The sequence below is a fragment of the Mobula birostris genome, chromosome 30, assembly GCF_030028105.1.
Source record: "Mobula birostris isolate sMobBir1 chromosome 30, sMobBir1.hap1, whole genome shotgun sequence".
Taxonomy (NCBI): domain Eukaryota; kingdom Metazoa; phylum Chordata; class Chondrichthyes; order Myliobatiformes; family Myliobatidae; genus Mobula; species Mobula birostris.
The window spans coordinates 5,326,976-5,343,154 of record NC_092399.1 but is presented as its reverse complement, the minus strand read 5'-3'; the positions used below and the strand labels follow the sequence as shown (position 1 = coordinate 5,343,154).

The following is a 16,179-nucleotide window of genomic DNA, read 5'->3' as shown; positions in this document are numbered from 1 at the left end:
TATTGCTGACAAAATTTAAGAACTGCATAAAAGCCATAGAAAGGGCATATAAGGTAGCAAAAGTGAGTGGGAAGTTGGATGATCGGGAAGCTTTTAAAATCCAATAAAACACAACTAAAAAAACGATAAGAAGGAAAAAGATTAAATATGAGGGCAAATTAGCCAATAATATAAAGAAGGATACTTAAAGTTTTTCTTCAGTTATATAAAGAGCAAAAGGAAGGCAAGAGTTGATATTGGGACACTGGAACATGATGCTGGTGAGGTAGTAATGGGGGACAAAGAAATGGCAGATGAACTTAATGAGTACTTTGCATCTGTCTTCACTGTGGAAGACAGTAGCAGTGCGCTAGAGCTCTTTGAGTGTCAAGGAGCATGAGTGAGTGTCATTACTATTACAAAGTAACAAGTATGAGGTAAACTCAAAGGTCTTAAGGTGGATAAGTCACTGGGCCAGATGGACTACATCCCAGAGTCCTGAGGGAAGTTGCTGAAGAAATGATCGAAGCATTGGTCATGATCATGGTCCTGGAGGGCTAGAAGATTATAAATGTCACTTTACTCTATAGGAAGGGAGGAAGGCAAAAGAAAGGAAATTTTAGGCCAGGTAGCCTAACCTCAGTGATTGGGAAAGCGTTGGAGTCCATTATTAAGGATGAGGTTTTAGGGTACTTGGAGACTACTGATAAAATAAGTCAAAGTCAGCCTAGCTTCTGCAAAGGAAAATCTTGCCTGACAAATCTGTTAGAGTTCTTTGAGGAAGTAACAAGCAGGGTGGACAATGGAGAGGCAGTGGATGTCATTTACTTGGATTTCCAGAAGGCGTTTGATAAGGTGCCACACATGAGGCTGCTTAACAAGGTAAAATCCTATGGCTTTACAGGAAAGATACTGGCATGGATAGAGGAATGGCTGACAGGCAGGAGGGAGCCAGTGGGAATAAAGGGGCCTTTTCTGGTTGGCTGCCAGTGACTAGTGGTGTTCCTCAGGGGTCAGTATTGGGACCGCCACTTTTCACATTGTTTGTCAATGACTTGGATAATGGAATTGATGGCTTTGTGGTTGATACAAAGATAGGTGGAGGGGTAGGTAGTGCTGAGGAAGCAATGCGATTGCAGCAGGACCTAGAGAAATTGGAAGAATGGGCAAAAAAGTGGCAGATGGAATACAGTGTTGGGAAATGTATGATAATGCATGTTGGTAAAAGGAACAACAGTGGGGACTAATATCTAAATGGGGAGAAGGTTCAAAATTCAGAGGCGCAGAGGGACTTATGTGTCCTTATGCAAGACTTCCGGATGGTTAACTTACAGGTTGAGTCTGTGGTAAAGAAGGCAAATGCAATGTTGCCATTTATTTCAAGGGGACTAGAATATAAAAGCAAGGAGATAATGCTGAGGCTTTATAAGACACTAGTCAGGCTGCACTTTGACTGGTGTCAACAGTTTTGGCCCCAGATCTCAGAAAGAATGCATTGTCATTGGAGAGAGTCCGGAGGAGGTTCACGGGGACGATTCCAGGAATGAAGGGGTTGAAATACAAGAAGCATTTGGCAGCTTTGGGCCTGTACTCACTGGAATTTAAAAGAATGTTTTGGGGGGGGCAGAGATCTCATTAAAACTTACCAAATGTTGAAAGGACTAGATAGACTGGATGTGGAGAGAATGTCTTCTATGGTGGGGGTATCCAGAACTAGAGGGCACAGCCTCAAAATTGAAGGGCAACCTTCTAGAACAGAGGTACGGAGGATTTTTTTTTAGCCAGAGAGTATTGAATCTGTGGAAAGCTCTGCATAGACCGTGGTGGAGGCCAGTCTGTGGGTATATTTAAGGCAGAAGTTGATAGTTTCCTGATCGGTCAGGGCATCAAAAGATATGGCGGGAAGGAAGGTGTATGGGGTTGAGTGGTATCCAGGATCAGCCATGATGAAATGGTGGAGCAGACTTGATGGGCTGAATGGCCTAATTCTGCTCCTATGTCTTATGGTCTTATGGTCTTAAGTCACAAGACATCTATGGCAGGGAGAAAACAGTTGATGTTTTGGCCCATGACCCTCCATCAGGACTGGAAAAGAAAGGAGCAGAAGGCACAGCAGGAAAATGAGAGGTGTGCAAGCTGGCAGGTGATTGGTGAGACCAGGTGAGGGGGAAGGTGATTGGGTGGGTGGGAGAGCGGAAGCAGTGCAAGCTGACAGGTGATTGGTGAGATCAGGTGAGGGGGAAGGTGATTGGGTGGGTGGGAGAGTGGGAGGAGTGCAAGCTGGCAGGTGATTGGTGAGACCAGGTGAGGGGGAAGATGATTGGGTGGGTGGTAGAGAGGGAGCACTGCAAGCTGACAGGTGATTGGTGAGATCAGGTGAGGGGGAAGGTGATTGGGTGGGTGGGAGAGCGGGAGGAGTGCAAGCTGGCAGGTGATTGGTGAGACCAGGTGAGGGGGAAGGTGATTGGGTGGGTGGCAGAGCGGGAGCAGTGCAAGCTGGCAGGTGATTGGTGAGACCAGGTGAGGGGGAAGGTGATTGGGTGGGTGGGAGAGCGGGAGGAGTGCAAGCTGGCAGGTGATTGGTGAGACCAGGTGAGGGGGAAGGTGATTGGGTGGGTGGCAGAGCGGGAGCAGTGCAAGCTGGCAGGTGATTGGTGAGACCAGGTGAGGGGGAAGGTGATTGGGTGGGTGACAGAGCGGGAGCAGTGCAAGCTGGCAGGTGATTGGTGAGACCAGGTGAGGGGGAAGGTGATTGGGTGGGTGGGAGAGCAGGAGCAGTGCAAGCTGGCAGGTGATTGGTGAAACCAGGTGAGGGGAAATATGGATAGCTAGAGGAGGGAAGATGAACTCTGAAGCTGGGTGATGATAGGTGGAAGAAATAAAGGGCTAAAGAAGAAGGAATCTGATAGGAGTGGACACCATGGGAGAAAGGGAAGGAGGAGAAGAGGTGAGAGGATAAACAGAATGGGGAAAGGAGAAAGAGAGAATGGGCGGGGGGAGAGAAATAGTGAAATTGATGTTCATGACATCAGGTCCTGAAGAAGGGTCTGAGACATTGACTGTTTATTCCTGTCCATAGATGCTGACTCGCTGAGTTTCTCCAGTATCTTGCGTGTGTTGCTCAAGATTTCCAGCATCTGCAGAATCTCTTGTGCTTATAGTTTTTGAAGTGTTGCAAGGTAGCAAAGTGTAGCAGTTAGCATTAGCAGTGCAAGTTTCCTTAAACATCACAGAGTTAGTTGAAGCAACTAATTCTGGAATAATTAGACCACAAGACAGAGGAGCAGAATGAGGTTATTCAGCCCACTGAACCTGTCCACCATTCCATCAGAAAGGATGCATATTACTCTCAACCACATTATCCTGCCTTCTCTCCATAACCTTTGACACTCTGATTAACCAAACACCTATCAATCTCTGCTTTAATTATACCCAGTAACCTGGACTCCATAGCCATCCATGGCAATGAATTCCACAGATTCACCACCCTCTGGCTGCAGAAATTTCTTCTCAACACTGTTCTAAATGGATTCCCTCTGCCCTCTGGTCCTAGGCTAGAGGAAACATCCTCCCGACATCCACCGTGTCTTGGCCTTTCAATATTCAGTAGGTTTCAATGAAATCTCCCCTTTTTCTTCTAAACTCCAGCTAGTGCAGGCACAGCGTCATCAAATATTCATCACACATTAACCCTTTCATTCCTAGAATCATTCTGGTGATCCTCCTCTGGATCCTCTCCAACGTCAGCAGATATTTTCTTAGATAAGAGGCCCAACACTGCTCACAATACTCGAAGTATGGTCTGACCAAAGCCTTACAAAGCCTCAGCACCACATCCTTGCTCTTATATTCTAGTCCCCTTGACATGTATGCTAACATTGCACTTGCCTTCCTTACCACTGACTCAACCTGCAAGTTAACCTTTAGAGAATCCTGCATGAGGACCCACAAGTCCCTTTACACCCCCTTCTACCAAAATGCATGACCATAAACTTCCCTACTCTATATTCCATCAGCCACGTCTTTGTCCATTCTCCCAATCTGGACAAATCTCTCTGCAGACTCCCTGCTTACTCAACAATACCTGACGCTCCAACTATCTTTGTATCATCTGCAGATTTGGTCACAAAGCCATCAATTCCATCATCCAAATCATTGATATACATTGTGAAAAGAAGTGGTCCCAATACTGACCCCTGCTGTACACTATTAGTCACAGGCAGCCAACCATAACAGGCCCCACTTGTACCAACTCTTTGTCTCCTGCCAATCAGCCGATCTTCTATCCATATTAGTATCTTTCCTGTAATACCATGGCCTCTTATCTTGTTAAGCAGCCTCATGTGCTGCATCTTGTCAAAGGCCTTCTGAAAATTTAAGAAAACAACATCCACTGACTCTCCTTGGACTATCCTGCCTGTTGTTTGCTCAATTAATTCATCAAAGATTTGTCAGGAAAGATCTCCCTTTAAAGAAACCATGCTGACTTTGGCCTACTTTATAGTGTGCCTCCAAGTACCCCGAATGCTCATCTTTAACAATGGACTCCAACATCCTCCTGACCGCTAAGGTCAGGCTGAGTGGTCTGTAACTTCCTTTTCTCTGCCTCCCTCCCTTCTTGAAGAATGGGGTGACATTTGCAATTTTCCAGTCATCGGGAATCATACCAGAAAATCAGATTCTCATAAGATCGTTACGGATGCATCTTCAGCTACCTTTCTCAGAACCCTAGGGTGCAGTTTCAGCTTCCAAGGCATCTTCTCCTCAGTAACAACAGTGACACTCACTTCTGTCCCCGACACAAATTTCTGGCACACTGCTAGTGTCTTCCACAGTGACAACTGATGCAAAAATACTTATTCAGTTCATCCGCCATTTCTTTGTTCCCTATTATTACCCCTCCAGTGTCATTTTCCAATGGTCCAATATCCACTCTTGCCTCTTTTTTAATCTTTATATAGCTGAAAAACTTTGGGTATCCTCTTTAATATTATTGCCTAGCTTATGTTCATCTTTTCTCTCCTGATGGATTTTTTGGTTGCCTGCTAGTGATGTTTAAAAGTGGCCCAATCATCTAACTTCCCGCTAATCTTTGCCCTCTCTTTTGCATTTATGCTGTCTTTGACTTCCCTTGTCAGCCACTTAAATTCTTGCCCAAACTTGCTGAGTGAAAGCCTGACTACTCTAGCACTGTCCACTCACAAAAATGGCCGCTGCAACAATGGCTGATCTGCTCAAATCCCACTTTTTTTGTTGGCCCTTGCTAATTAAACCTAGTTACTACTAACCCACGCAGTTACCCACTCCACAAACAAGTCCCAACAGGCCCCGCTCACTTTTTAAAACTGCCAGGGTACTTGGAGGATTCGCTGATTTAATTGACTATTTCAGAAATCTCTGAGGCAGCTCCTAATCCCTTCCCTTTAGCATGAATTCCTTCAGCCACTGACTGGAAGGAAGCAGCCAATATGGTTTATTTCACCTCCCTTATCTACAGAGTACTTTATTGTACTTAACCAAGACAAAGGAGGCCCAGCTATCCATTGTGATTGGACTGCGGCCAAGGAATCCAGTCAAACTCATTGGACAATTGTGCCTTAATATGACCAAATAGGTATCAGGGAATATTCCTGAGATCTCCGTTAGGCAGGGCCGGCCAGGGATGTTGTGACCTAGCTGTCCATGTATACACAAGTCAGAACATATGGAGAGCAAGTCAGTAGGATATGGACAGCAAGCTTTTGCCCATGCAGCAGCCTCCCCACCTCCAACGCAGCTAATAAATCCAAAGGAATGACAGGGACAGCGACAGCATCGCGGAAGTTGCCAGTCCGTGCTGAACTCAATGTAGGACTTCTGTAGGGACTCCAGCTTCTGACTTTTCCTCGGGGTTTACTCATGAAGCCTTCCCCATGGGCAGGTATTGGCACAAGGCAGCAAAGATTTGAGATCGGAGTTTTCCTTCTCTGAGATGAGCTGCCAACCACGGCTGATGAGCCCCATCTCCCCGAAGCGATTGGTTTTAAGGTGCCAGTAACCTGCCTTTGCCCCTTCTCCTGTCATAGGAACGGTTCCGTTGGGCTAAGTGGCTGAGTCATATGTGAAGACCAGGAGCTGGACTCGGTGGTTAGAGGCTATTTGAGACGCACGTCATTTAATAGGCAGTGGGAGTTTATCCCCACTAACCACCTCTCCCCGATGGAACCTATCAAGGCCTAACACAAAAGATAATGTGGTGTGTTGAGGTCAAAGGTCTGCCATGATAATAACATTGGATGCTTGATCATGCAGTAGGGACAAGTGTCTTTTTATTTTCTGATCTATGTATTTCCTGCTTTTTATTTAACATTCATTTAAAGAGGACTCGAATACAGAAGCCAGGATATAATGCTGAGGCTTACAGAGGGCTCAGAGAAGCTTCACAAGAATGATTCCAGGAATGAAAGAGTTAACATACCAGGAGTATTTGATGGCCCTGGGCCTACACTTGCTGGAGTTTAGAAGAATGGGGGGGGGGGATCTCAATGAAACTTATCAACTTACCAACTATTGGATAGATTTTGCATAGTAGGGGAATTAAGGGTAATGGGGAAAAGGCAGGTAGGTGGAGATGAGTCCATGGCCAGATCAGCCATGATCTTATTGAATGGTGGTGCAGGCTTGATGGGCCAAATGGCCTGTTCCTGCTCCTATATCTTTTTCCTCATTGAAAGGCCTAAATAGGGTGGATGTGGAGAAGATGTTTCCTGTGGTGGGGGGAGTCTAGGACCAGAGGGCACAGCCTCAGAATACAAGGACATTCCTTTAGAACGGAGAAGAAGAGGAATTTCTTTAGCCAGAGGGTGGTAAACCTGTGGAATTCATTGCCACAGATGGTTGCGGAAGCCAAGTCATTGAGTATATTTAAAGCGGAGGTTGATAAGTTTCTCATTGGGGCATCAAAAGTTAAGGGGAGAAGGAAAGAAAATGAAGTTGGGAGGGATAATATATTAGCCATGATAGAATGGTGTAGAGTCGATGGCCTGAAGGGCCTAACTCTGTTCCTGTTGAATGCCTTAAGGTCTTATAGCCTTTCCATGCGGCCATACAGCAGAGAATGTGTTTCAAGAGAAATTTCCTTCCAGATCCGCTGATTTGATCTGTCTTGCAAAAAAATGGTACTACCATTTCCAAAATTACATAGTTAGGAGACACTGCCAACCACTTCATGTATCAATTACTGGCAACCTGCCAATATAAATGAGACTGACGGCTCATTTAAACAGTCATTAATTATCCACTGTGTTCCCCCCCCCACCCCACCCTCACAGAAATCCATCCCTCGGTTTGTGCAGCAGGCTTTTGTCGCTGTCTGTGTGAGAAGGTCATGTCCAGAACTTTTCGTCTGATACCAGAATTTAATTGTCGCTAACTGCAATTATCCCCGAGCTCCGGACGGCCAGGAGGAAGCATATCCACATACGACTGTTGGGAATTTTCAAGTGGGCAATGGCAAGTGCCGGCTTCCAGGTGGTGGGATTCATTACCGCTGTGGTTGGCTGGTTCATGGCCTGTGTGGCTATGGCAATTCCGCAGTGGAAAATCCGGAATTTAGACGGCAGCACAATTCTGACAGCGCAGGAGGGCTGGGAGGGGATCTGGATGACCTGCATTATTGACAGTGGGGGTCTCTTGACCTGCAACGTCTACGGCTCATTATTGGGGTTGCCGTCTGACCTTCAGGCAGCCCGAGCTTTCATGTGCCTGGCTGTGGCTCTGGGCATTTTTGCAATAGTGGTGTCCTGCGCAGGCATGGAATGCATCAAGTTCGCAGAGCAGGAGGAGAGGTTGAAGGCTGTGCTTGCCGTGACAGGAGGGGCTTTCTTCATCTTGGCCGGAATGTGCGTCCTGATTCCAATCTCCTGGACTGCTGCCAACATTGTGGCTGACTTCTACAACCCTCTGGTTCCCCTCTCCATGAAAGCAGAACTGGGTGACGCTCTGTTCCTGGGTTGGGGATCAACTTTCGTCCTGGTCCTTGGAGGAAGCATCCTCTGCTGTTCCTGCCCAGAAGACAGCGGGAAGAGTAGGCGGCACATGAGGAACCTCTCTCACTATCATTCCACAGCTTCGGGAAACAGGTAACAATCTCCACTGCAAGTCTTGGTCAAGTCTTCACTGTCTATTCTGGCTAGCCTGTGTTGAAATTTTCACTGCCTATAAATAGTTCTCACTTAACAAATAAACTGGTGTTTGCAGCATTGGCCACAGCTAGTTCTATGAGAATTAGGATCAGAATGAGGTTCATTATCACTCTATGACGTGAAGTTTGCTGTTTTGCAGCGGCAGTACGATGCAATGACATTGGGAGATCATCAAGATTGGTGATTGGCAGTTATACAGGACTGGGTAGTTGGGCATCACTGAGATCTGGAGTGAACAGTAGCTAGCAGGAGCGTTGCGAGAGCGCAGTGGTTAGCACAACACTTTACAGTTCAGTTCCTGCCACTGCTGTAAGGAGTTTGCACGCTCTCCCCGTGACCGCGTGGGTTTCCTCCAGGAGCTCTGGTTTCCTCCCACAGTCCAAAGACCGTGATGGAGCTGGCAGACTCTACAACCCTCTGCAACGTCTGCATCGCAGCCTCCATCCTAAGCTGTGATGGAGCCAGTGAGAATGCTCTGCTTCATATATCTATAGAAATTTGCAAGACTTTGGTGACGTACCATACCTCCCCAAACTGCTGATGAAGTAGAACTAGTGGCGTGACCTCTTTGTGACTGCATCAGTGTGCTGAACCTCGAACACATCCTCCAAGATGTGACACCCAGGAACACGAAGTGGCTCACCCTTTCCACTGCTGACCCCTGACGAAGTGTTATCACCACTTCCTCTAACCTGAGGTTCACCATCAATTCCATGGTCTTGCTGACATTGAGTGTAAGGTCATTGTTGCGACACCACTCAACCAGCCGATCTATTTCACTCCTGTACGCCTCCTTGTCACCATCTACAATTTCAAATGCAAATTTGTAGATGGCATTTGAGATGTAATTAGTCACGCAGTCCTGGGCGTAGAAAGAGAAGTGCAGCAGGCTAAGCACACATTCTTGAAGTGTGCCTGTGTTATCAGTCAGTGAGAAGGAGATGTTATCACTGATAACATTTTCTTAAACTCACCCAATCTCCCTGCTTGAGAACGCTTTCATTTTAAAATACTCATCCTTGGGTTGAAATCCTTCCTTGGTCCACCTCTCCCTATCTCTGTAACCTCCTTCAACTCTACAAAGTCCCAATATCTCTACACTCCTCTCATCCGACCTCTTGCAAAACGCACAAAATGCAGGAGGAACTCACCAGATCAGGCAGCATCTATGGAAGTGAATAAACAGTCAACGTTTCAGGCCGAGGGTCTTCATCAGGTCTGGAAAAGGGGATGAGAAGTCAGAACAATAAGGTGGGAGGAGGGGAGGATGAAGCACAAGGTGGCAGATGCTAGGTGAAACCGAGAGAGGGGGAGGCGTGAAGTAAAGAGCTGTAAAGTTGATTGGTGAAAGAGATAAAGTTCTGGAGCAAGGGGAATCTGATAAGATAGAAGGGTAGAAGATGATGGAAGAAAGGGAAGGGGGAGGAGCACCAGAAGGAGGTGATGGGCAGGTAAGGAGATAGGAGAGAGAGGGAATCAGGAATGGGAGATGGTGAAGTGGGAAGGGAGCTATTACCGGAAGTCTGAAAAATCGATGTTTGTGTCATCAGGTTGGAGGCTACCTGGACAGCAATTAAGGTGTCGTCCCTCCAACCTGAGAGTGGCTTCATCACAGCAGTGGAGGAGACCACAGACTGACACGTTAGAATGGGAATGGGAAGTGGAACTGAACTGGCGGACAGAGGTGCTCAGCAAAGTGGTCTCCCAATCCAGGTCGGGTCTCACCAATGTACAGGAGGCCACATTGGGAGCCCCAGATACAGATGACCCCAACAGACTCACAGGTGAAGTGTCATCTCACCTGGAAGGACTGTTGGGGGTCCTTTGCATAACTTCAGTTGCAATAACCCCCCCTCCCCCAGGGATAGTTTTCTCATTTGCTGGTTTAACTGTATATTTTCCTCCCTTACATTTTACACCTCCCCATCTCCTGACTGACATCTCTAAATGTTAAGTCATCCAGAGTTCTATTCTCCATATCTTACTGTCATCCGATTGACTTATTACCCCTGTCTTCACATTGGATCCTGGGCCTGCATTGTTTCAGAATTAAAATTTTCATCCTTATTTTCAAACCCCCCGTTGTTTCTATAAGCTCTAGCACCATCAGATATACAAGCAGAACTGGGCCATTTGGCTCATCAAACTTGTTCCAACATTAAATCATGGCTGAAATTTTTTTCCTCACGTCCAGTTGCTTACCGTAAGCCTTAAATCCCTTACCAATCATGAAGCTATCAACATCCTCCTTAAACACAGCAACCATTTGCCCTCCATGGCTGTCCGTAGCAATGAATTGCACAGATTTACCACCCTTTAGCTGAAGAAATTCCTCTTCATCTAATTTCTGAAGGGACATTCCTTTACTCTCAAGCTGTAACTTCAGAGTCCTCAAGTGGAAAAATCTCTTCCATGTCCATTCTGTCAAGACCTTTCTGTATCCAGCAGTTTTTGCTGTGATCCCCCTCGTCCTTCTGAACTCTGTTGAGTTTGAGATCGTCCTTCCTGTGTAAACTCTTAGAGTTCTACAAAACCTTGTCATCTCTGTGCCCCCACCCCCAGTTCAGCTTTTTACCATATATCTGATTTAATTGCTCCATCTTTTAGGGTTTGTGACTTCTGCTAATTGATCCTAAGCTCTGAAGATTCCTTGCTAATTTATCTCCGACTTTCTACATTTTTTACCTTTGGTAAAATACGCCTCGGGCAGTGAGGAAATCACTGTTACTTGTGCTCATATCTCCATCTGTGGCTCTGCCACAATTTGTCTGACCTGCAGTACTGTCTGAAAGGAGTTTGCATGTTGTCCCTGTGACCACGTGAGCTTCTTCCTGATCTTATGTTTTCCTTCCACGTCCCCTAGTTGTGAGGGCTGTAAATTGTCCCCAGTATTTAAATAAGTCTTAAGGGTGGCAGAGTATCTTTTCGGTACCAGTACCAGCGACCCGGGTTCAATTCCCACCGCTGCCTGTACGGAATTCATTCTCCCCGTGGCTGCAAGGCTTCTCCGGAAGCTCCAATTTCATCCCACAGTCCAAAGCTTGGTAGGTTAATTGGTAGTAATTGTACATAGTCCCGTGATTAGGGCAGAGTTAAATTGGAGGATTGCGGCTCGAGGGTCTATTCTGTGCTGTATCTCAACAAATAAACGAACAAGTAAACAAATAATGGGTAGGATTTTTCAGGAGTCCCCGGTAATGTGTGTGTTTCCCCCACGTGCTCCGATTTCCTCGCACAGTACAGGGACGTAGCAGTTAGTAATTGGTCAGTTTAAATTGCCTGTGATTAGGCTAGATTTAAAACCATGGTTTGCTGGGTGGTGCAGATTGTTGGACCAAAAGGACCTGTTCGATGCTGTATGTCTAAATAAAAAAATAAAAAAGTAGAATCTGAGGGGCATTGGTGGGAATGTGGGGACAGCAGGCTAAAGGGAAAATCTGTTGGGTAACAGGGATTACTGTGGGGCATTTCACTATATTAGAAACACATAATGAACATTGCTTATTGTGAGCAAATTTTTAAGCTACTGTTCTAATTAGTATCTGCTGTAATTATTATTATTTCCAGGATCAACATTTGAATCTGAAGTGAAACATGGGCCGGGATCAACACCCAGGGACCTGCAATAGTTTTAAACTGGAGAATGGCGAAGATTAAAGAAATCTAACCATCCTATATCATAAAATAAGAAAGAAAGTTCTTTTGACAAACTGAAATCTGGTGTCCCGGTGTGTTTCATTCTATGGAGGTTGATACATTTGTTCAGGTTTTTATCTTCTGACAAAATGCAGTAAGTTTAAAATATCAAAGTTCAAAGTAAATTTATTATCGAAGTACATATACTGTACATCACCATATACGAACCCTGAGATTAATTTTCTTGCGGGCATACTCAGTAAATCCAAGAACCATAAATGAATCAATGAAAGACCACACCCAACAGGACGGACAAACGACCAACGTGCAAAAAACAACAAACTGAGCAAATACAAAAGATAAAGGAAATAATAATAATAATCAGCAAATAAGCAATACATATTGAGAACATGAGATGAAGAGTTCTTGAAAGTGAGGCCGTATAGAAGGTTGTGGGAACAGTTTGGTAACGGGGCGAGGGAAGTTGAGTAATTTAAAGCACTGACTCTCTCTTCCTCTGATTCCCCCAGTGCAGACTGGCTCATGGACCTCTGGCTTCCTCCTCTGGAAGTCAATAATTAGCTTCTTGGTCTTGCTGATAGAGAGAGAGATTTTCAATCTGCCTTCTATATGCTGATCCATCACCAGCTTTGATTTGGCCAACAACAGCGGTGTCGTCTGCAAATTTAAATATTGTATTGGAGCTGTGCTTAGCCTCACGGTCACAAGTATAAAACGAGTAGAGCAGGGGGAGAAGGTGAAGCACATAGCCTTGCAGTGTACCGGTGCTGATGGAGATGTTGTACTCAATGAAACTGTAAAGTCATTACGTTTATCCTTGTACATAGGTTTAAATGCAAATAGGAGAGACAAAATCCTTGTGGGGGACAAAAACTATAGTTAATGCAATAAGGTATGTACTTTTTCCAATGTTTGGTGACAACTAATCTCTAATGGAAGTAAGAGAGTAACCTTCTTAACCAGGTTCACTAGTTTTGAGAAAAAATTAGTTTTCCAAGTTCAAGTTGTACTTCATATTTTAAAACAAATCGGCAAGTCATTGGGATTGCTGATGTAGTGAGAATGCAGCTGTCACATTAATAGGGGTGCTCCTTTTGGTCAGAGTTAAAGCATATTCATTGGAATGATGGAATGGCAGAGCAGACTCGATGGGCTGAATGGCCTAATTCTGCTCCTTTGTCTTATGGAAGAGGAGATCTGATCTGCCCTGATTACACATGCTTATTAGAACCTCCTCTTTGTATTCAGGCTTCCTTGAATCTCTAACAAGAGAAAATCTTCAGATGCCGGAAATCAGAGCAACACACATAAAATGCTGGAGGACCCAGCAGGCCAGGCAGCATCTATGCAAAAAAACTACAGTTGACATTTTGGGCCAAAACGTCGACTGTACTCTTTTCCATAGATGCTGCCTGGTCTGCTGAGTTCCTCCAGCATTTTGTGTGTGTTTCTTTAAACTCTGACCACCAAATATGCAAGTTTCCTCATCACCCATCTCCCATCTCCCATCTCCCTCCTCCCATCACCCACCTCCCATCTCCTGTCTCCCGTCTCCCATCTCCCCTCCCACCACCCATCTCCCATCTCCCATCTCCCATCACCCATCTCCCATCATCCATCTCCCATATCCCATTTCCCATTTCCCATCTCCCATCATCCATCTCCCATATCCCATTTCCCATTTCCCATCTCCCATCACCCATCTCCCATCTCCCATCACCCATCTCCCATCTCCCATCACCCATCTCCCATCTCCCATCACCCATCTCCCATCTCCCAGCACCCATCTCCCATCTCCCATCTCCCATCTCCCATCACCCATCACCCATCTCCCATCTCCCATCTCCCATCACCCATCACACATCTCCCATCAGCCATCTCCCATCTTCCATCTACCATCTCCTATTTCCCATCTCCCATCACCCATCTCCCATCACCCATCTCCCATCTCCCATCACCCATCACCCATCTCCCATCACCCATCTCCCATCTCCCATCTCTCATCACCCATCTCCCATCACCCATCTCCCATCTCCCATCTTCCATCTCCCATTTCCCATCTCCCATCACCCATCTCCCATCACCCATCTCCCATCTTCCATCACCCATCACCCATCACCCATCACCCATCACCCATATCCCATCTCCCATCTCCACACTGGCTCTTCTTCCTGAATCTGCTCAGTCTTCAGATCTTCTACAATCCTCATTCATCATTTTTTAACTGATATCTTCATATCTTCAGTTTCCGATTCAGATTTAAGTACACCCTACCTCTCTTCTGTCCATAACTGGGGTTTAACAATCCATGTCTCAAATTATTCTCCCATAAAATTCTTCCTTTTAACATGTAGTCTCATTAAACACTCTCTCTTATGTCCTCCGTCCTGAACACTTCCCTCTCTAAATCCATTCCTCCATCCCTCCTATCCTTTTCCTCTCCATTACAACGTTAGAAATACTGTATTGTTTCCATCTGCAACAATAACTCATTAAATCTCTACCCCAGCATCATCATTATAATTATGCGCCATGTCGTATGATGTGGGCGATCGTGGTCTTTCCATGACCGTGATTGTTCTTGGCAAATTTTTCTACAAAAATGGTTTGCCATTGCCTTTTTCTGGGAAGCGCCTTTACAAGACGGGTGACCCCAGCCATTATCAATACTCTTCAGAGGTTGTCTGCCTGGTGTCAGTTGTCGCATAACCAGGACTTGTGATATGCACCAGCTGCTCATACGACCATCCACCACTTGCTCATACGACCATCCACCACTTGCTCATACGACCATCCACTACCTGCTCCCATGACTTCAAGTGGCCCTGACTGGGGGAGTGACTAAGCAGGTGCTACACCTTGGCCAATGGTGACCTGCAGGCAAGCCAGGAGAGGAGCACCTTATACCATCTTTAGGGAGTGGTGTCTCAGAAAGGCAGCGTCCATTATTGGGTGTCCTCCAGCACCCAGGGCATGCCCTTTTCTCACTGTTACCATCAGGTAGGAGGTACAGAAGCCTGAAGGCACACACTCAGCGATTCAGGAACAGCTTCTTCCCCTCTGCCATCCAATTCCTAAATGGACACTGAATCTTTGGACACCACCTCACTTTGTTGTTATATATAGTATTTCCATTTTTGCACATTTTTAAAAATCTATTCAATAATGTAATTGATTTACTTGTTATTTTTTCTCTGCTAGGTTATGTATTGTATTGAACTGCTGCTCCTAAGTTAACAAATTTCATGTCACATGCCGGTGAAAATAAACCTGATTCTGATTCTGATTCTGGTAGAGATGTATCTCCACCCGCCACCCAAGCATAAATTATGTCTTGCATACTTATGGTTCCTTTTAATTCTGAGCTGCTCTTCTCTTCAAATTTTGATGTGTATTATGCAGAAAATAGATTTGCAATGGAAGATATGATTAATATAACTAACACTGCTTGTAAGGAAGAAAGGTTAATGTGATTCCTTCTTGGTATATGCTAAAATAAAACTGAGGTCTGTCAAGCAAAATGCTGTTAGCTTGGAGAGGGATTGTTTTGGAAAATAGAAGAGAACCATGTTTTGAGAAAGTTAAGGGAGTACAAGTCCACAGCCATAACAGATGAAAGTGGTGAAAAACATGTTTCTCTGGGGAAGGTGAGGTCACCCTGCAGGTGCAGGTACCAAATGTATGAAAAAGCACCAGTGTAAGGGGTTTTGAAAGGTATGAAAGGGGCATCTTCTTGATGCAGGGGCAAGAGAGTTTAGGTTGGATCACAGCTGGTGCGGGGCGAGTGAACAGCAGAGCGAGAGAGTCAGAATATGTCGAGTCAGAGTTAGAGAGAGAGAGAGAAAACAGGCTGCAAGTGAGATTATCAGATCTGTGACCCCCTCCGACATTGCAGAGATTGGCTTGCTTAGCGAGCAAGAGTTTCAAGAGCCAAAAGGGGATAACTTCGCTCAAATTCACTCGCCCCATCATTGAAATGTTCCCAGAACCTCTGGACTCACTTTGCAGGATTCTTTATCTCATGTCCTTGTTATTTATTGTAACAGTTTCATAACAGTATAACAGTCCCAAGGATTTCCATGTCTGAATACATTGAATTTCTTTGGGAAACAACCACGATGGATAAAATAATGAGCTTAACCCAGCATTCGCATCAAAGCTGAACTATCATGAATTTTCCAGAGATGTTTCTACAATGAAACCAGAAACTTCCAATATTTTATTGAGGGGAAACTTACTTTAAAACAAATAAATATCTGAAGCACAAAGACTGAGCTCAACTTTCTTATCTGTACCACCAATAACAATAACTTGCATTTATGTAGCACTCCCTAGAATTTCTTAGCACTCAATATTTGAA

The 16,179-nt window shown here is 45.3% G+C and overlaps 1 protein-coding gene across 1 annotated transcript; it reads left to right on the top strand.

The window, feature by feature from the left end:
- Positions 1-7,467: 7,467 nt before the first annotated feature.
- On the top strand, positions 7,468-11,845 carry LOC140190533 (claudin-4-like). The gene is made up of 2 exons (XM_072247189.1): positions 7,468-8,099; positions 11,730-11,845. Exons 1-2 carry the CDS (start codon positions 7,468-7,470, stop codon positions 11,740-11,742), a joined length of 645 nt encoding a protein of 214 aa, XP_072103290.1. The 3' UTR covers positions 11,743-11,845.
- Positions 11,846-16,179: the final 4,334 nt, after the last annotated feature.

Excerpts from the sequence above, each read along its gene's own strand:
- LOC140190533 (XM_072247189.1), top strand. The coding sequence starts at position 7,468 with ATGGCAAGTGCCGGCTTCCAGGTGGTGGGATTCATTACCGCTGTGGTT.